We start from the raw sequence: 21,939 nt of genomic DNA, 5'->3' as shown, positions 1-21,939 counted from the left end.
GTGTATTTGGTTAGAAGTGTGTAATATCACAGGGTGGAAAACTTAGAGTTTGGGGTTATAGAATATAGTAATAGATATGAAGCAAGATGGAGGTTTTAGGGCAGGCTGGTCCTTCTTCACTTTCTTCTTCACCTTCTTCTCCATGGGTTTGAGTGGTATTGTGTAATCAGACAGAAAAGTCCACAGTGTGAGCTTTGAGTGATCAGTTATTGGGTTAAAAGTGAAAATAATTTAGGTGCCATTTCTTAATTGGATAGTTCAGCCTTAAAAGACCTTGTAACAAGAGATAGTTGGCCATTTTGTGCCTTAATGAAAGACAGCAGAACTCAGTGCTGTGAGGCTGTGACATTGATAAGAAACAATAAACACCTGAGTCTGAATGTGAACCTCAATCCCAACCTCAAAAGAGGTAGAAAAAAAAGCTGAAAACCAGCAGCCAATCTTTCCCAGATCCAAAGGGATGAAGTCAAAGCCTGCAGCACAGGATTATAGGGATGTTCCCACCTACAATACAGGTAGATGCTCTGCTGCCTTTGCTGGGTTTTCTCTCAGTTTGAGATGAGGAAGGGTTGGGGATCTTTGTTCAGTCTCAGTTGGTTCCCATCATTCCTCCCATGGGCTCGCTACCTTTTACACTTGATGACTATCATGATATAGATATAAATGGAAAATACATACTACCTGCCAACAACGCAGTGCCTGGCAGTGAAATAAAAAGCCACATTATCTTTTCTGGATATTATGAATGTGTACTGCTTTCCTCACTGCAGCCAACAGGGATTGGAATGGAGGGGCACAGGTAGGCAAGGAAGGGATGGAAAACAAGTGGGAAAAAAAAAAATCACTTTGATCTGAACAAAGTTATCCAGAGAGTATCAGTGACAGAATTAAAATCAGCAGCTTGGCTGATGGAGGGCGGTAACATTCAGATGAAGTTCTCCTTAGTCTGGCACAGGAAAACAAAATAAAAAGCCATGGGAAGAAAGTTCTTGTACTGACTCTAGCTTATGAAGAATTTGGATTTAATTTTATATTCATAGAAAATTCTTTTGAAGTGAAAGGAAATTAGTACAGATAAGCTATGTTCTTCTTGAGACTGAAAATTAGCTGAACACCTCTAAACAAAGGGTACTACAACTCAGCAGTAGTATAAATTGGAAAGAGATGCGGTCTGTTCTTGTGGCACGGGGATTACTGTTGGATTCAAACATATTTGTTTTGAAAGGTGTTTGACAAATATGTTGTACAGAAAGTTCTGTTATTATTTCTTGTTAAACCCTTTAATCTGTCACAGTACTGCCTCAGCTCTAAATCCTAACTTCTCATTTTTAAATAAGTAATTCCCTACATAGTTGATATGTGTTGAATAAAGAAAAAGAAACCAAAATAACAGCAAGTTCTGTTTAATAATATGAGTGATCTGGGAGATGAAGGTGAACAGAAATTAGATTTGCCACTGGTTGCAAATGAAGAAAACATTAAAAATAATAGTGCAGGCAGAGCAAGATCAAGTGAGTAAAAGTAATTTCCAGAACCCTACAACAAATGAAAAATATTTCCTCAGGAGGGAGAGATCTATATCCCACAGTAATGTGAAGATAAAACAAACCCATGGTGAGACATGAGGTTGCTACAAGAGATGCCAATGAGAAAGGCCAGATCCTGGTGTCGTGGGGCAGAAATGAAGCACTTCATCTTTATAAGGCTTTGATAGCAAACTATTTCTCTCAGGATGTTTTTTTAACTAGAATACAAGTTCAAAGAACAGTTCTCAGTAGGGTTGCTGGGGAGTGATTGATTCTTCAGGAGTGATTTATTGTTACTAAAACTTAGTTAAGAGCAGACTAACAAGGACACGAGTCAATTGTGCAAATGATTAAGGGAGAAGACAGGAAGGTTCAAGAAGAATTATTAAGAACATTGAGCAAAAGCATAAATAGAAGTAATGAGAGCTAATTAAGGAGCAGAAATTGCAAGCCTCATATAATGAAATGCCTTCTTACACAGGAAGATGGCATGCTGCAGAATAATTGAAAGAAAAGTGCAGGGAGATTGTACAGTTGGAGAAATTAAAGATAGGCATATACAGACTTTTGTAACTAATTAAGAAATTGAGAAGAAAAAATAGTGCAGAATCACAATCTCACTATTTCTCTACACATTTTTATATTCGGTTACTGTCTGGGCCCAGGCAAGGAGAGAAAAAAAATTTGTATGTGGTAAAAAGATAGAAACAGAACAACAGCCTTTTCTTGAGTTTCTTTTCTTAAAGGCTAATTTCCTTCCATGAACTCTAACAGGCAGCAATGCTCTTAATCCTGACTGATTTCAAAATCAAAGTGAAATGGGGATTTGTCTTAAGTATTTGTTCTCCTTTGTATTTTATTCAAAAGAAGAAGTTCTGGGATCTAAGTTTCTAAGGGTCAAAACAAGATCATTCTTATCTCAGGCAGTGTCATAGACTCTGTGACTAAATATTCATCTGAAAATTAAATGTTCCAAGCACAACAATAATACAAGGTTGAAAGCAATGGAATTTATTTTATTTATGGCCTTGGTGGTAATTTTGAGATAAAAGCTTCAGAGGCTTGCTCATGAAATCTACTCTCTGCATTCTACACTTTGCATGCACCAGCAATGCTTATCCACAGGATAACAGGATAATATAGTTTTAAAGCATGCCTGACCCTTGATTTCTCTCATCTATGCAAAAAAAAAAAAAAAAAAAAAAAAAAAAACAAAACAGTGGAGTTAATTGTCTTAAAATAGTAATGCAGCATGTGGTTCAGAAAGCTAGAACATGTTACCTTTTCTTTCAGGAAAAAAACAAAAAAAAAACCAAAAAAAAAAACCAACTTCTGTGTGATTCTGGCTCAAATCTTTAACTGAGAGTTGTATATTTATTCCATACATTCCTACTTTTGCTTTGTATTATTCTTTCAGCCTTGGTAACTTTTTATGCCCACATGGTGCTACATGGAACACACAGTAATAGAGTCCAAGCATCAGTTAAGGGTCAGAAATTTGTCAGACTCAGGAGCTGGAGTTAAGCTCTAAGTGAGTTTGGTACAGCCACAACCTATTCTGTGATGTCTTTTTCTTTGTTGCTTGCTAAGAAACAGTCATAAACATGCAAAGTTATGTCATTTCTTGCTGGAGTGAAATTCTGGTCCTCCTTGCCTACTGCCAAGGGTCTCTAAAAGGCAGGCTCGTGTTTTAGACGATAGCTACACACTGCGCTTGTACAGACTCTTCCCCATTTCATTTGGGATTGTGTCTGTCCTGATATCCTTCTGGATCATCAGGACAATAAATTATTGTTTTTAAATGGGGCATCAGAGATAAATCTCAGTGCATTTCTTCAACTTTCTGGTTTCAGAGCTCTATAGAAATAAAGGCTTGGGAGAAAACCCATGTGACCTTCTGGGTATCCTCACTTTTATTTTACTTACTTCTTTTAAGTAGAGATAAGTGGGCTTTGCTCTTAAATGACTGAAGCAGATCAGAAATATTTTTTCATAATTCTTAGAAATTCTTGAGTCTTTTGGGATCCACTCTGTTTTCCGGAATTTTCTCCTTAAATTAAAAAATTGCAAATTTTTTTTTTAAAGATTTAACAAATAATTCCTGTTCATTTTGAAAGTCCCACTGTCTCTGTGCCTTGGGATCAGCTTGAAACCGAGGTGCTTACCTGTATGATGTGCTGGGATCACATTTCCATCTCATTGTGATGGATCAGCTGTCTGATCAGTCTGTTTAGAATACCGTGAATTAGCTTGCCTGGCCTCCAGGGGTCATTCCAGAATGAACCATTTTCCCTCTAATTTCAGCTCCATGCCCACCTTTTGTCACTGGTGGTGACACAAGCAGCAGGATCTGTCGCAGCTGAGGCCAGGCACCAATGTGGGGACAATTTAACCAAGCCAAACCAGATGTCCACAATGTGACAGGATGAATCCCTCGCTGGTCTCCCTCCTTGACAGGGATATTTTTTTTCCCATTTGACAGCCAGGACACCTTGGATAGGGTTGGTTGTTGGTTCACTCTTTAGAAATGTTGTGTCTCAGGACAGCTCTAACCTTATTTTTCCAGCACAGTTGTCCCCCTCAGGAATGCTGCATAACCAGCTGTTACAGCCAGGCTGCTCCAGTCCTGGCCCCTCTGCTACAGGCAGGTTGATGAGGATGCTGAAGGTATTGGACATAAGCTATATTTGGATATTCACATCAATAATGTGGATAGAGCATCTTTGCATTTTTAGCATGGTAAATGACAAAGCCATCTGGAGGCTCACTCCACGGACACTGCCAGATTTCCAAAAGGTAAAAAACACCTGCTCAAAAAAAAAAAAAAATTGCTTTCCAGAATTGACGTTCCCCACCTCGCACAGCCCCCTGAATATCAGGCTAGCCCAGAGACCCGAGGCTTTGAGGGGAGGAATATCAGGAGATGGCAAAGATTTCCAAAAGAGGCTCTTATCCCAAAATATATTGGTTCAGCTCTCTTTATTCTGTGGTGTCCATGTGGAGAGTGGGGCAAAGAGGACAAACAGGAAATGTCAGGGGTCTATATAGACTTTGGACAGGGTGGGCTTCCCTGGCTCTCCGCCAACACCGTTGGGGCAGGAAGGAGGGTCCAGGGGTATCTTGATCAGTCACAGGGTCCCGGGGAAGGGGAAATAGAGTGCCCATGAGCTCACTGTAACACAGAATTTCCCTGACAGCAAAATGTTTTTATTACCCTGCATTAACTTGAGATAAATGCAATTTCTTCTTTGCTTGCTTTGCCACTGACCTCCACAGCAGTGATCTCTGTCAGTGTGTCTTCTGTCTTTATGTACATACCCAAAAAACTGGGACCAGAAAATGTAATAAAAAATTAAACTGCTCTTGAAAAGAAGCAGTTAAATATTTTCAAATTTTGGGTGAAAATGTTGGTTGTTTGTGGGGAAAAAAATCCCATATTTGTGCAATCACTTTTGATCAGTTGCCTTCCTGTTTTGCCTTGCCAATAGGAGACAGTTCAGGGTGCACTGCAGTGGTGGAGTAAATTATCTTCTCTAATTATTATTTAATAATTTTATTATTATAAAATATATATTTTATATATATATATTATATATATTATATTATATATATAATAATAATAATATTTAATTGCTGTAAATAGGATTTTATTTTTAATTTCCTTTGAAGCAATTTGGGGATATTCAGTGAGAGGGAAATGAAAAGCTCAGTAGCAGGGTAGAGTAGAGGTGTTCATGCTTTGGGATATGCAGAGCTCAAAGGAAGAACAAGGAAGGGTCTTGGATACCACATTAGGATTTGGGAAGCTGTTGGAGTCCTGGATGCTGAGAATTTTAGACTTTCTGTGCATACAGACTCTGACTCCCAAGCAAGCACTGCATTTGACCTGAGGCCATGAAAAAAGCTTCCAAAATTAATTATTAGAGTTAAAATTACAAGTGTGTCGTTGATTAGAAGTATATCATATCACAAAGTAGAAAACTTAGAGTTTGGGGTTTTAGAAAATAGTAATCTATAGTTTTAAAACAGAGCCTAGTCCTTCTTTACCTTCTTCCTTCTTCTCCATAAGTTTAAGTAATATCTTGTAATTAGGCAGAAAAGTCAGCATTGAGGACTTTGAGTAGTTAGTTATTAAATTAAAAGTGAAAATAATTTAAGTATCATTTCTTAATTAGGTAGTTTAACCTTAAAAGACCTTGTAACAAAAAATAGTTAGCCATTTTGTGCCTTAGTAGTGCAATACTACAGGTGGCCACAACACAACCACCCATTCACACAGCAATCCCCTTTTTCCTGAGATTTATATAGAATTAATCTGCTTTTGAAGGAACGCCTTGCTTTGTAATACTAATTTCTCAGCTATTTAAGCTTAGAAGGAGCCCAGAGGATGTTCTCTTTTTCCTAAGGCAGAGGCTGTGTTTGCTAATTAAAATGCAGATATGAAAGACAGGGTTTAGCCTTCCTCTGCTGAGATTAAGTGGGAAACAGCAGCAGTGATGGCTCCTCCACATTCCTCACTGGTTTTAAGTTAGTCTAGAGCCAGCCAGGAATTTACAAAGGTTACTGCAATGCAAGGATGATTTCTTCCATGGATTTTTTCCTAATCCTTCTTTATTGGATAATAATCAAATCCACCTAATGTCTACACATAATATATAGACATTTTGTCTTGTTGAAGTTTTTTCCTAATCACTTGCTGTAATGGTTTGCTTTCAAAAGATGTATGGATATCTCAATATTAACAATTAAGGAATATTTTGTAGTCCTTTCTTTACCATGTAAATAAATTCTCACAGCAGTGTATGTAAGAGAACATAAGGATGGTAAAGGATAGGAAGTCTAAAAGAACTACAGGACAAAGTGAAATATTTTTATTTGAGGGCAGTAGCTGAAATGGGAGTCTTTCTAATGCCTGGATACCTTCTTATTTTTATTTTTTTTCCATTGGAGAAAAGGAAGAGAGAAACCGAGATTTAAAAATGTCAAGTAAATTATTTTTTGGGAATAAAAGTAGTTATTTATAGAGGAGGAAAGATGTCATTAGTTAATACAAGTTAGTTGATCATTAGTTTTTACTGTCAGGATTGTTGAAAGTGAAAAATGGGAAAAAGAGAACAGCAGCTGGAACTATCAAATGTTCAGGAGCCATCAGTCTGTTCCTCTCTAGGACAAAAGGTGATCTGCATATCTAACGCTAACAGAAACTAATGACATGTTTAAATTTGAGGCAAAACCCACCTAAAAGGAAAATTTATGTCACTTAGGAAGATGTGAGTTTTAAAAAGTTTTACAATAAATTATCTTTAAAATGAGTATTTTTTAAATCATATGAGAATGGCTCAATATTCATATTGGATGCTAAATCACCAAATAGTTGAATAGATGGCAAATTTTGAAGTAGTTATACCTATAGTAATGCTAACAAAGAATCCTTGGGTTAGGAGAGTTGTGGATCATTAATAATGATCAGGGGAGAAAAGTCATTAGGATAACATATTTCTTGTGGAAAAATTAATTTAATTTTGTCCATTATTTCCCAGACACATCTACTATATTTAAAATTAAATTATATAGGATGTAACACATCTGTGTGGGTCTCTGTAAGCAATTTTTTTTTTTTTTTGTTATTTTCCAAAAACAACATTTTTTGGCTTTGGAAAATAAAACTGGAGTGGAAAATGGAACACAGTCATAACAGATACAGGCTGTGAATGTTAGATTTCCAGTATTGAATTAGAGATATGGAAAGAAGTACATCTAGAGTATTATTTTCTCTCCCTCATTCTCCCTAATTCTTAAATATTTTCACCAGCTTCTGCCTGACTTTAGAAGAAAATAACATTTCTAAAGTAAAATAATTTTTTAACATGAATACAGGCAATTAAAAACATCTGTCATTATCAAGGTCAAGTAGACTGGTCATTCTCTGAGAAAATAGTTCAATCATCACTTGGTTGTACTAGAAGAAAGAAAATACTCAGTTTCTAAATTAAATTTGGGACAACTTCTAAATTCAGATTTTTTTTATTGGCAGATCAAAAACACTGGGGAATTTTGTGGGGTTTTTTTTGTCCCTAAGCATATCAAGAGAACCTATGGCATTTTTTGTTGGGAGCTTGGTTTTATACCTTCACAGCCTTACAGATTTTTATAGCTTGGATTTATTTGCAAGCAAACACAATAAAATATTTAAGACAGCAATTTAAATTGGGAGTAACTTCTTTTAAAGGAAGTAAAAATCCCTTTTTTGGGGGGTTAACAAAATGACTACAGAATTAAACACAAATAGAACTCAATTTAAAACTTTAAGCTTTTTCTGTTTGCTTGATCACAAGTGCATTCAAGCTATAAAGGTTTTGCAGAGTAAAGTGCAAAATGGCTTTCCCAAGGTACCCTTTGATTTTTTTTTTTTCCCCTGGCCTGGACTATGGACAGAAATCAGTGAGGTTTATTTAATCCTTTAATAATAACAAAGAGAGGGTTTGCTGGATTTCAGAACTACTTATGAACCTGCTAGAAATCTTGCTCTGTTTCTGTAATTAACTCACCAGAGCAGGTACTCTTCCGTGCAAAGAGAGAAATTTCACCTGAATATGGGGAAGAATTTGTTTCCTCTGTGGGTGACCACGCACTGGAGCAGATTTCCCAGAGAGGGTGTGGAGAATCCCTCCCTGGAGATGTTCCAGAACCGTCTGGACACAATCCTGTGCCATGTGCTCTGGGGTGACCCTGCCTGAGCAGGGAGGTGAGGCCAGATGACCACTGTGGATCCTTCCAGCCCAACCCCATCTGGGATTGTGTGGTTTTGGTCAGGTATTCCTCATGTTTACCTAAATTTATAAATAAGCCAGTGCAGTCTGAGTTAGAAGGGATCACTAAATGTGATACTGTAATATGAAAGAAGTCATAATCCTTAATTTAAAAAATATTTCTGATGTTTCTTCCAGTTTTCCTGATGTTTTCCCCATTTTCCTTTATTCTCTATTCTCCTTTATTTCAGTGCTCGACTCATAAAATCTTGGAAAAGGATTCGTTTCCCCAAAACTTGGGGGTTTTTGCCTATTATGTCAGCTGTCTTAATAAAACACCTTACTTCAAATTCCACCTATTTATGATTTAAAAAGAGATTTTTGCCATGTTAATCCCAGTCTTGTTTTTTGCATTATTACAGCCAAACTGCCACTATCACTCCTTGCTCCTGCTAGGAAGCGTTTAGCAAAGTACAACTCTTTCCTCTGCAAGTCTTGCCTCAAGAAATCCTGTGGTTAAGCAGGCTCTTCACAGGAAAAGAAATTCAGCTCTTGTGCCAATCAAAAGAGAAACCAGCATAAACTCGTCACACAAGCTCCCCACACTCTGCTTTTGTAGGGCTGGGGCTGGTTTAAAACTATTCTTCATCTGTAGTTTTGAATTATTAGTGCGTGGTGGGACAGAGGCTTTCTAACAGTTGGAGTCCTTCATTAGATGGATTGTGTCGTGTCAGGAGTCAGGGGAGGGCAGCTGAGAAGTGGAACACCTGATCTGGCTGGAAGAGTGCTCAGCTGAAGCGTTTTTGATTGTTTGATGGCATAACAGTGCCACTGCAGATGGAGAATTAGGACAGCAGTGGGGTTTGGAGTGGCCTGTTTGCCTTTCCTCAACAAGGGAAGAGGAAGGGGAAAAATGTCACCTGTAAACTTGGGGAGAAAAAACCAACAATCAGAACTATGATGTCTACTTAGAATTCAAGTGGCTGCACATCAAATTACCTCTAACAGTCTGACTGCTGATTGCTACTATTCATGAAAAGTGGCTTTATTTCAGCTCTGAAATATCCCAGAGCAGCAGCTCTCCCCTTGAGGTTTCCCGTCTGAATGGCTGAAATGTTCTCTTTTTTAATTTTCTCTCTTGACCCTCTCCTCCCCCTCACCTCTTTTAACATGAATTTATTGATATTTAGAGGGAGAGTGAAGAAGTAGTTCTCAGTCCATCTCATACAGCCAAAACACTGCTGCAAAGTGCCTTCCTTAAATTTTGGGAGGAATCAGCTGACAGGGGAAGGTTAGCTGGCTGAAGGTAAGTTAACACGACAAAGCTCAAAGGCATAGTGACAATTTTATGTGACTTCTTTTCAGTTAATCACCTCTGGACAGTTAATCACTTCTGGACACCCAGGTCCTGTCAAACCACATTACCTTTGGAGCCTGTCACCTCAGCCTGGTTCCTTTCTTTGTCTGAAACAACTAAAATCAGTTGACCTTCAAGTTGCAGTGATGGTTACCTATTCATTGGGAAGTGAAGAGCTGGATTGCATTTAGGTGTAATCCTGATTGCTTGGACTGGTACTTCAGGCTGTATTTCATTCTCCCTCCTGATTTTTAAGAGATGCTCAGTTTACTGTTATTTGCAATGCTCAGATGAAGTTTTAGTACAGTCCTAGATCAACAGAGATGGGCTTTCAAGTGGACAGTGTAAATTGTAAATAAATGTAAATATATCCTGCATTAACAATGTGGCAACCCATACCCTTGTGTTCCACTGCCCTTTAATGTCTCTCTTATGTTGGCCATTGAATCTCATCCAGCTCAATCCCATGGGTATTTTAAATCAGATGTGCTTTGGGGAACTTAGCAGTAGGAATATTAATCACTCCCATAGTGCTGACAATACATAATGGTTTGAGTGGGGCATCCTTTGATGCTGTGTGGTGTTAATGATAGCAGTAATGAGCTTTGCAGTTGACCACATCATTTGCCTTGAAGGATCATTTCAGATAACAAAAAAACAGAGGTTTGTTGTGCAAGAACTGGTTGTTCACACATGCAAGCACTGTTTTTCTTCCCAATAGAGAAGTTATTTATTGCTAGGAGACTGCAGTTTCTTCTGTCCTAGGGATATGTTGTTGATAATGCTGTAGAAAGCCCCACATTTCCAGACACATATTGTGAATAATCAAAATCTGAGAAATTACTTCATTCAGAGCCAGGTGTAAAATTACAGCAGGGGATATAAATGCAAGTGCCTGTATAATCCTCTGGGTTCATGGGTTCCAAATGTTTTAAGTTCTCTAATTTTTTGCCTGTATTCTTATTTGCATCCTGTCTTGGATTGGCTGGGAGCTGACAGGTAAAAATCCTGTCTAAAATGCTGATTATATTGTTACAATTACTGATATTATGCCCCATTTTGTGCTTTCTGACTGTATACTGTGTAACCAACACAAGGGTTTGTACTCAGTTATAAGCCAAGCATTAAGTGACAGGTGCTGGCAGGACGTCTGCTCCATAGTTTTTCGTTTTTATGTTTCTTGTGTGTTCTTTCCAAGCCTCAAGTAATACAATGTGTTTTCTGAGTGATTGTAATGCTGCTTTAGGAATAACTTTAGAGCTCCTCAGAAGTTATCAAAAAATTCTCCACCCACCAGCACTGGCTCATGACTGAGCCTGGTTAATAGATTGTCTCTGATCTCGAGTTGCTACCATATAAGATGGAATATCTGGAATATCATTCAGTAACCTGAACTGGAAAATTAAAGAGAGATTGCAGCTGTGTGATGGGTGAGATGGGAAAGGCTCTTATAAGAATCTTGTTCTGCCCATACTGCTGCAGGAAATGCTCCTGACTCTTCTATAGTAATATGTTTTACAAAACACCCTTAGAAACAATTGGTTTTCTCCATGAATGCTTAGGGGTTAAAATCAATAGGAGCTTACTGTCTAAAATACGGTTTCTGTGGCTTGCTCTGGAAAGTGGAAAGGCCAGATTTAGTATCAGATTAAGATGAGTTACAGTAGATTGAGGCTTAAGTGTTTTTCCATCAGAATATAAATATTAAAGATAGACAATTTTACCTTGTCTCTGTATGATTTAATTTTTATTTTCCTGATTCCATTTTAAGCTGAATTCTAATAATTCTTGTTGTTTCACCAGCATTCCAATTTAGCCCAGAGAATACTGAGAATATAACATGTTTCTGTGTCTGCTAAAAGCCCAGATTTCATGTGGGGTACTTTTTTATTTGTTTTCTTTGCTGGAACATGGACATTCATATTTGTAACCTCCTTGTTTTCCAGCACCTCCCAGATGGCTCTGCCCCAAGTGCACATGCTGAATTTTATCTTCTGCCAGACCCTTGCGAGGTCAGTCGAAGGAAAACAAGAACAGCTCCAAAAGGTTCTGACCCTACTTACAATGAACTTGTGAGTACCCTCCACTTTCTTCCACACTTTCTTGTTTCACAGAATCATGGAATGGCTCAGGCTGGAAGGGCCCACAGTGGGCATCTGTGCTACCACCCCGGTCTAGCAGGGTCATTCCAGAGCACATGGCACAGCAGTGTGTCCAGATGGGATATCTCAGTGAGGGAGACTCCACACCCACTCTGAACAATCTGCTCAATCACTGCACAAGGAAGTTCTTCCCCATGTTCAGGTGAAACTTCCTGGGTATGATGTTCTCCTGTTGCCTCTTGTCCCATTTCTGGGCCCCATAGAGCAGAGCCTGGTGCATCCCCTGAGCTCTTCCTGTGGGAACTGACAGACATGGATGAGGCCCCCTCTCAGCTGTCTCTTTTCCAGGGTGAGCAGGCCCAGCTCACTCAGCTTTCTCTCATGAGATGCTCCAGTCCCCCATTATCTCCTCAGCCTTTCACTGGACTCACTCCAGCAGTTCCCTGCTTTCCTGGGTCTGTTGAGCCCAGAACTGGACACAGCACTCCAGATGTGCCTCCCTGGGGCTGACTAGAGGCAGGATCATCTCCCTCAGCCTGCTGTCAGTGCTTTTCCTAATGCACCCCAGGAACACTTTTTGGCCATGAGGATGCAGGTTCATAGACAGCTGTTGTCCACCAGAACCCCCAGCTCCTTCTCTGCAGAGCTGCTTCCCAGGCCACCCACAACCCAAACAGGTGCAACTTGTTTTATTTGCTTTGCCCACTCTTGAAATAAAACAACAATACAGCATTTTTAGAGCTGTTGCAATGAGGATGACCAGAAAGGAGGAATGTATCATAAGCTGAACCAGAAATGGGGACAACTGTCTGTTTTGCATTTCTCAGAAGTGAAGCATCTTTTATGTCTCTCTCTTCAGGAAAGCAGTTGGATTTTTCACAGTGCTCTGTCTTACCCTATAACCAGAGTTACATGTTAGCCAAATGAGGCCAAGCATCATTGCACCATAACCCAGCAGTTCTGAATGCAGATATGCACAATAGCATGAAAAGTATTAATTTAATGGATCCTGTTATTCAAATTAACATTTGAAAATTGGTTGTCACTGTCCTAAATGATAACACAAGAATAAATAGCCAGGCTCTTTTTATGTTAAAATGCCATCAGTTCACAGCTATATATGATTATTTCACACACCACTGAAGTGCTCATGCCTCTGGGGTGAAAGGAAACATTTATATGGAGAAACATTTATGGCAGAATGGGAAGTGGTATAAACTGTGTTCATTTGTAAGGGCAGATGAGATTGAAACAGTAGGTGGGATTGGAGATTATAATTATTACATGTAACAAATCTCCTAAAGATCTCAAAGTAATTTACAAATGCTCCTTCAGCAGGCTGTAAAGTAGAAGGCATGGAAATATTACCACTCCACCCTGTCTCATAGATAAGACATGATAAAGCTTAGGTTAGTCAGCAGAGTCTGAGTGCTTATCTCTTAGTTTCTCACTCCTGGAGTTCTAATATTTCCCTTTTCCCACATCTGTTAATTACAAAAGTTGTCTGCTTACACTGATGACTTCCAGCTTCTCTAAGAAAGCTCCTGGAGTAGTATTGCTGCTCACAGATGAGGCAAATTTCCTTCCCCACAGTACTGCAGTGGAATAACAAGGAAATAGGCTTTTTTTTTTTTTTTTTTTTTTTTTTTTTTTTTTTTTTGTTCTTTCCTTCTTTTTTTGCTATCAGAGTGGAATGAATCTAAATAATCTGTCTAAAGAAATTGCTGTACATTTAAAGGCTATTTAAAGCAAAGGAAGATAATGTGATTATATCATAACATTCATTGTAAGGTATCCAAAATGGACAACAAATAAGAGCCAGCCAGCAACATTGGAAGACAATTATCTTTCAAATTGTTCTTAGATTCCTTTGAATGCAATGAAATCCAAAATCCTGTCTGCAGTCAGTCAGTAGTCACTGGGAGGAAATTTAATTGTGGTTCACGAGTATTCCAGTGCCATTAAAAGAAATTCTGTGATAACTTTAATGTCCTTAATCAAAACTGAGAGCCTTCTTCCCAGATGCTCAGACTTTTTCACTGGGAAGTGCTAATCACAGTGGGGACATATGGTTCCATTGAACTTGGCCATTTCCAACCCAATGCCTGTGCTTTAGCAGCTCTGCTCCTCCATATGTGATGTCATTCTGGATGCATTTTTTGTCCAAGGCTGGTAGACTGAGGCAGAAGCCGCCCCAGGGAAGAAAAACTACTAAAAATATAAATCAGCTGTCTCTTAAGTTAGTTACTGTCCAAAACACTGCGTACAGAAATGTAGTAGCTTTTTTTATGAGTTCAAAAGTTTTTATTAAAGCCAAATGGCTAGAAGGAAGCTGTATATTAATTTCCTTCTTTGTTCCAGACTGAGAAAAATCTGAAATGTGCTTCTCTTGGGTATTTTTGATTTTAGTTTTGTACTTCTATTGCTTATGACTGCCTACAGCAAATTATCAACCTCGCAAAGCTGCTTTTTATGTTTGTTTTTTACTCCTCTGTGAGAGTAAAGATGCGGAAGTCCAAGAGGGATGACAATAAAATGAGTTATAGCAAATGTTTTGGAGTTGCTTTTAGCAAACAAATCCTTCTTTTCTCCTGTGCCTGCATCTGGATTTTGGAATTTGTGGCATTCACGGTAGTTAATGTTATATTGCATTAAGAAGTGGTGGTGGAGAAGAAGAGTAACACAGAGAAATGGAATACAAAGAGAAAATGAAGGCAGGCCCAGCCAGTCTGATGGAAGGGGAGGAGGGGAACTGCACCAGGGACCCTCCAGCACCATGCATCAAAGCTACCTTGCATTAATTACCAAATCTAGGAACTGTGCCATGGCTACCTAAGGAGAAGCAACTGTCCCTCATTTGTGATTAAAATGTCATTAGACTCCTGTAGGTCAACAGAGTTTCTGGTTTTGGAGCCAGGAATAGTTGAATTCCAGCCCTAACTGTCCCACTGATTTGCTGCATGGCCACATATAACTCACCTCCATCTGATCTATCTGTGTAAAAGGCTGGCAAATATTCTCAGTGCACAATCATTTCAGGATTTAACCATTCCCAAATTCTGGCAGGTGGCATTTGTTTTATCCACACCCTAATTCAGCCTTCTCCAGACCTTTCTTCTGTCCCTACATCGTGATGATAATGTATACCTTACTCCAGCTGAATTTGCAAAACCATTTTAGAAAGAGTTTACTGGGATCATTTGAAAACCACTCACCCTGTACTGTAAAAGTCTGTCATTGTTCAAAGATAAAAGCCTATTTTTGGCCAAAGACTGAAAATTGTTCATTATCCCAGTTAGGTTTCTTAGAATTTACAGCTTATATGTGTAGTTTTTGGTGATTTAAAGCAACAGCTGGTACCTTAAATGTATTGGCAAAGAAACAAGGCAGCTTCTTTTGGTAACATTAGCATTGCCTCAGTGTCAGATCACAGATTTATTCTAAATCATATTATGCTTACTGTGTCCTTGCTTTTCAGATTTTCTTCATCATCTCACTTTTATTTTGGTGAGTGAAAGAGAAACTGTGAAATTTGTAATTCACAGACAATTTGGCAAAATAGGCACAATAAACATGAAAACCAAAAAGCACTAGGTGCAGATTTCATGACAGCCATCCCAAACTATTATTTCCAAAGGTTTCTAAATGGAAAAGAAAATGTTAAACCCCTAGTAAGAGCTATCTTGGTCTTGTTGGTGCTTTTGTGAGGGTTGCCTGGTGTCATGTGCATTACATGCCCCCTGTGAAATTCCTGCAGTTGCAAGTGGAAGTCCAGAGAGGGGTCATGTGGCAAGAACATTTCTCTCCCTCTCAGGATTTTTCATAGAGGTGCACAGAGAGAAATGAAAGAGAAAACAATTTCTATTTCTGCTCCTTGTTTTTCCTATGTGGAATATTTCTGGAGAATTGTTTACCTGGAGTGAGTGCTTGGTTGGATTCTGGTGAGGATTGTTTGAGCCTGATGGCCAATCCAACCCACCTGGGGCTGGACTCTCAAGAGAGGGCCACGAGTTGCGTTAGAGTCAGAGAAAGTAGTAGGTAGGATAGTATATTAATGTATTTTAGCATAGTTATAATAAAGAATAATTCAGCCTGCTGAATTGAGTTAGACATCATCATTTCTTCCCATTGGGTTTGCCTGCATTTACAATAGGGTCATCAGTCCAACCCACAGAGATCCAAGCTAGAGGGGCTAAGTCTGCCTTTCCTGCTCCTCAGCAGTGCCTTAGGTACAGATTCCGTGCAAAATCCAAGCAGTCAAATGCCTTTTAGGTAGCTTCAGTTTCCCATTCTCCTGAAGTGAGAGAATGTCACCACATTTGTGATGTCCCCTGCCCCCCGCCCCCCGCACAGCCCCCGAAAATATCCTAGGCTAGCTCAGAGGTAAGCAGGCTGTGAAGGGAGGAATATCAGGAGATGGCAAAGATTTCCAAAAGAGGCTCTTACCCCAATATATGTTGGTTCAGCTCTCTTTATTCTGTGGTGTCCAAGTGGAGAGCGGGGCAAAAGAGGACGAACAGGAAATGTCAGGGGTCTATATAGACTTTGGACAGGGTGGGCTTCCCTGGCTCTCCGCCAACACCGTTGGGGCAGGAAGGAGGGGTCCAGGGTTATCTTGATCAGTCACAGGGTCCCAGGGAAGGGGAAATAGAGTGCCTATGAGCTCACTGTAACACATTTGCTTTTCAAACAGCACAGAGAGATTAAAATTTAAAGCATTTTTTTTCCAGTGCAACTAAAATCGCAAGAACATTTCCAGCCATACAAATTTTAGATTTAATTTGACTTCTCTTAAGGGATCTTACCTTTCAGACCTGCACTGAGAGCAATCCCTCACATTTTATCAGCTCACAGGCAGTTCACTCAGCAGTTTTGTATTGATACAGAGACTGAAGCATGGGAATCTGTTCTGAGTGCAGCTGAATCTTATTAGGCTATTGCTCCAGATTGTTTACGGTATTTTAAATTCAAAAAGTACACCATTATAATTTCATACTTAATCCCTGTGTGCTCTCACAGTAATAAGGTAATTTAAAAGCTATTTTAAATCTATAGGCATTAGTAATTTTTTAAGAGATGCTAAACTACTGTCTCATTTATTTTGAGAAGTATCAACAGCACTTCTGGGGTATCAGAAACATCTAAATTTAGTAACTTCCATTTGCTAAACTGGGTCCAATCTTTTCCAGTTTTCACAGGGAAAATTATGAATACTGATTTTTTTTTTTCTCTCAAGCATTGTTCAAGACAGGTTCCAGATTTATTTTAAAGTAATAATTTTAATAATTAATATATACTATTATGATATATAAAATATATTATATATAACATATATACTATATAAAATTATATGTATTTGATAAATAGTAGATAGTATCATATATATTATATATTATATGTATCTAATAGTTATATAATATATATAATTATATATATTATATAATAATATTATAAAATGTAATGCTTTTAAATAATATTTATTTTAAAATAATCAGATCTTACGAGCCTAAGCTTGTGATTCTAAGGTAGAATCTCTTTATACAAACTAGATAAGGTCAAATGTATTTCTGAGATAAATTTACTGAGTTAAGTGAATTTGGCTCATGGTTAATAACTTACTATTCTGGATGGAAGTTTAAAGCAACTATCACAAAGCTGGATTAATCATCATCCTGAATGCTGCATTGAAGTGCTTTGCCTGTCAAATAGATTAACAAAGTTGTATGTTTCTTTCTGTTTCACTATATATATGATTTCAGATTGTCTATGACAGAGTTGCAGAGCTCCAAGGCCGTGTACTGAAGCTTGTTGTGAAAAGCAAAGGAACATTTGTGGGAGCTGTTAACATTCAACTGAGCAGTGTCCAGTTAAATGAAGAAAAGTGGTACCCACTGGGAAACAGTGTAATTTAAATGTTCTCCAAGATGATTCAATTATTTGCCCACTAATGTTTGTCTGTCCCATTTCCCACGGTACGTTTTGACTCAGTTGCCCTTGAGAATAGGCAATCATCTGCTGAGCACATATCCTAACATTTCTAACCATAAGGCTATTGTCTTACAAGTGCTACCATCTTCCTGCCACAGATTCCTGACAGTGTGAGGTTAAAGAATCACATGCTAAGGACTTGTGGCAACACACAGAAAGTTCTTATGACAGCAATGAAGGGCTTAGTTTTGTTAATATTAAATAGTGCTGTAAAAAAACTGAATTCTGTACACATCAGTGTGTGGGGGCTCATTCTTTGCCCATTAATTTCACTGACTGTGTTGGAACAATGCTGATAATGGTGTGATTTATCATCACTTTATTGTGATGAGGTCACCAGAAAACCATGGGATGGTTCCCTGCCAATATATTTCAGATGTCCAGCAAATTTCACATTAAATCTTACCCAATCAATACTTTGTTTTTTTAAGAACTTTAAAAGTTTTGATGCAATCTAACATTTAATCCAGGATATTCATTTGTCAATGATCTATGTCATTGTTTCTTTTATTCTGACATCTAAGAGGCAGATATAACTGATCATTGGTGTGAAGAAAGAAGAGAAAAGCTAATGTTCATGAATAAAGAGAATATATTGAATGTGTGCTTTCAGTGAGGGATTTATTTAAGATCATGATACCACAAATATTTGTTCCGCAGTCTTCCCACATGCTGCATAAGGGGTTCAAGTCAATACATGCTTTGAACAGACCTCAGAGCTATAAAATATATGTTTATAAAGTAAATAATGAACATTAGTGGTTCCTTTAACTTCACAAATGCTAATTATGGGCTCTGTTTCCCTCTTATTTGAGGAAGCACTTAAGCATATCTTTAAGAATTTGGCATGTGAGCAGCCACAGTGAACTGTCCATTATTGCAGACCCACTGACCATGTAAATAAACCTTTCCAGGGCCAGGAGCACATTTTTAAGGCACAGCAGATATGTTGATTTGTGATCTAATCTGCTGTAAATTTTAAGTTGCCATATACTGGACAGACCTGACATTTGTCCTACCAGGTGGAAAAGTGGTCAACAGAGGCATAATAATCCCAGAAGTGAAGGTAATTGCCTTCTTCTCCCAAAGGACACTTACATCAGTCTTCAGAATATAAAGCTCTATAAAGCTCCTGAAGTGGGACTTGGAGTGTTAGTTAGGAAATTAAATAAACTGGATTTTTTCTCAGCATCAAACCAATGGACTTGTTCAGGTTTTATCTGAAAATTCTTTCCCCAGTCAAACTGGTGTACAAAGATCCTCCTCAGTAAGGGGAGGTGAGGAGAACTCTGTTTGAATATTAATATTATTAGTCTATTCAGAGCTGTAAGAAACTGTAAAATATTTACCACATGCAAGGGACAATGACTGGCACACAGAATGTCATCACTACAAAGATCAGGACACCAAAATTTTATGCTATAGGCTCTCCTGGGAAACAAATCAAGTGCCTTGTCATTCAAGCACAGAAAACACACTGAGACCAGCTTACAAAGTTATAAAATTACCTGACCTTACAGTTCAATATTGATTTTAGATTACTCTCAGTCTGCTGTCTAAGTTTCCTTATTAAAACTATAATGCAATTTTCTAACAGTGTTATTTCCTGTGACATTTTCTAACTCTTGTTTACCACATGCCCTGATTTTCCATCTTAGAGCAACATTAAATCAAACAGCATTAGAATAGCAATAAATAAAAAGAGCATTACAATGTATTATCAGAACTGTCTGCAAGCTTAAGAAACTTGTCAATATAACATCCTTTTTATAAAAAAAAAAATATTTGAGTAACATTAGTTATGTAACTGTAGTCCTGTGGAAGGCCAATAATACTTCAGTTCTGAAAGGAAAATGGGAAAATTGTGTCTTATGGGCATGATGTACACTGATAAATCCGGTAGGCAAGAAGTTATCCTCATAGATCTTCACGCACATAATCAGCCCTGGCTTTTTCTAAAATTCTCTAGTTTTCCTCAGAATACTCTTTCCTCCTTCCTGAGTTCCCTGCTCCTATGAGGAATATGGTTCTTTACAAATCATCCCATGTATTTATCTTACTTTAGCAGTAGGAGGTTCAAGACTAAGCTATGGAAAGGTACCAATACTAGCATATTATTTCTTATGATTTTAAGAAATACTGTTTGTTTTTTTTTCTCAAAAGTTGTTTTTTTTTTTTTTTTTTTCCAGTGGGCACTAAAGTGGAATAGCCCAATCAGAACTCACTTTTTACAAATGTAAAGGTTACATTGTGAGGGCAATTTTTCCTGTTTGCTTGAAAAGGTACAATGGTAATAAATTTTATTCAATACAAATAAAAATGTCAATTTCACATCCTCATATCCTAAAAATTAGCATGAGCTCTCATATATATTGGACTCAATATTAGTCTCAATATTAGTTTTTTCAATATTTTTCAAATATTGAAATTTGCTCCAAGTGACATTAACTGAATTTTAAAAATAACCAAAACCATTCAGTATTTATGAATTGTTTCTAAATGATCAGAGAATAATATAATCACAGAATGGCTTGGGTTGGAAGGGATCCTAAAGATCATTTCATTACAACCCCCTGTCATGACCAAAAAAACATTGTAGGCTGCTTACACCCCCATCCAACTGGCCTTGGACACTTCCAAGGATGAGGAGTCCACAACCTCTCTGGAAACTTGTGCCGGGGCCTCACCACCCTCACAGTAAAGAATTTCTTCCTCATACTCAATTAAGCTTACCTTCTTTCAGTTTAAAACCATCCACCCTTGTCCAATTACTACATGTCCTTCTACTGGAAGGTTCTGTAAGGTCTCCCTGGAGTCTTTTTCTTCTCTAGGCTGAACAGCTCCAGTTCTCTCAATCTTTGCTCACAGCAGAGGTGCTTCACACCTCTGATTATTTTCATCACCCTGCTCTGGACTCACTCCCAAAGATAACACCTTTCTTGTGTTGGGGGCCCCAGAGCTGAATGCAACTTTCCAGATGGAATCTCTTGAGAGCAGAGTGGGAGGGTAAAATCACCTCCTTTTTGATGGCAAATGTGGTCTACATTTCCCCTTTTTCAATCAGTGGGAACTTCCCTGGCCTGCCATGACTTCTCAAATACAATGGATAGCAGATTAGGCCAGTTCACTCAGGACCTGTGGATGTATCTCATCAGGTCCCATGGATTTGTGTGTGAGAAATGGATTTGTAAAGGATTCTCAAAATTTTTGAAAGCTCACACAGCCTTGTACATTTGTATGCAAACTCTGAGATAAGGTGTGCTGACTTAGGAAGGCCATGGAATAGAGATGACGTTGTTGAGAGAGAGATTGAACTAGAAAAAAGTTCCAAAAGATGGCCTTGCAAAAACACCAGGAATTTTTGAGAATTAGAACAGTGAAAGATGCATTGCAGCTGGACCACATGGAGTAAACAACAGGTGATTGGTGTTAGAAATGTTAGCAGCATTGTTTGGCAAAGCTAATAGGCTGAAAAACATTTATAAGGTATTGTAACCAGGAAATAGAGTGGCTTCTGATGGAATGGTGTTGAGTTTTACATCTTTTATGTCTCACCCTTCTACAAGACTGATAAAGGAGTAAAATCTTTTAAAACACCTCTCAGTTACCCCATCTCTGTAGAGCTGGGATTTTCCAACACTTGTGCATTTCAAAACTCCTTAGGTTTTCTCAAACTCAGTCTTCTTCAGAAAAATAGCAGCAGGGCCAAGGACAGTAGCCCTCATTCAGGATACCCCTTCCATAAAAATCCCACTGGTTTCATAAAATCTTTGAGAATATGTCAGTCTGGGAATCAGGCCACTGGGCTGCTGCAAAGCCAGAAATGCTACTTTATTGAAGCAGGGGACAATCCCCCAGAACAATTTCTTCTGCAGAACATCACTAATAGTACCAGACATGAGCAAACAGTGATGCAGATTCCAGCTTGATGCCATCTTTGGATATCAATGGGATGTTACGGTAACCTGGAAATACGATGATTTAACATTATTAGTGTATTAACCACAGGCACAGATATTATAATGGGGTGGGTTTATGATCATCTATGCAAATAGGACATTATTTATGATTCTGTAAATAGCTCTTTAAAATGAAATAATACAGGACCTAAACACCATTTGTGCTGATTTCTCTCATATATATATAATATGTAAATTATGGTATTTTTAGTGACAGTAAAAAACTCGTGGTTTTCAGGATGTGGTATTTTTTCAAAT

The 21,939-nt window shown here is 38.2% G+C and overlaps 2 protein-coding genes across 2 annotated transcripts in view; one reads left to right on the top strand and one right to left on the bottom strand.

Annotated features, from left to right (window-relative positions):
- PIK3C2G (phosphatidylinositol-4-phosphate 3-kinase catalytic subunit type 2 gamma) overlaps positions 1–17,733 on the top strand; it is a 196,655-nt gene extending 178,922 nt beyond the window's left edge. The window contains exons 32-33 of the mRNA XM_021535187.3: positions 11,579–11,704; positions 17,494–17,733. Of these exons, the coding sequence (XP_021390862.3) occupies positions 11,579–11,704; positions 17,494–17,646 (279 nt within the window). The 3' untranslated portion in view covers positions 17,647–17,733. The remainder of the gene's footprint in view (positions 1–11,578; positions 11,705–17,493) is intronic.
- A 3,871-nt stretch (positions 17,734–21,604) lies between these two features.
- PLCZ1 (phospholipase C zeta 1) overlaps positions 21,605–21,939 on the bottom strand; it is a 43,661-nt gene continuing 43,326 nt past the window's right edge. Inside the window, exon 12 of the mRNA XM_021535201.3 lies at positions 21,605–21,687. Within this exon, the coding sequence (XP_021390876.3) occupies positions 21,605–21,687 (83 nt within the window). The remainder of the gene's footprint in view (positions 21,688–21,939) is intronic.

The sequence above is a fragment of the Lonchura striata genome, chromosome 5, assembly GCF_046129695.1.
Source record: "Lonchura striata isolate bLonStr1 chromosome 5, bLonStr1.mat, whole genome shotgun sequence".
Taxonomy (NCBI): Eukaryota; Metazoa; Chordata; class Aves; order Passeriformes; family Estrildidae; genus Lonchura; species Lonchura striata.
This window is presented reverse-complemented; position numbering and strand designations above follow the sequence as displayed.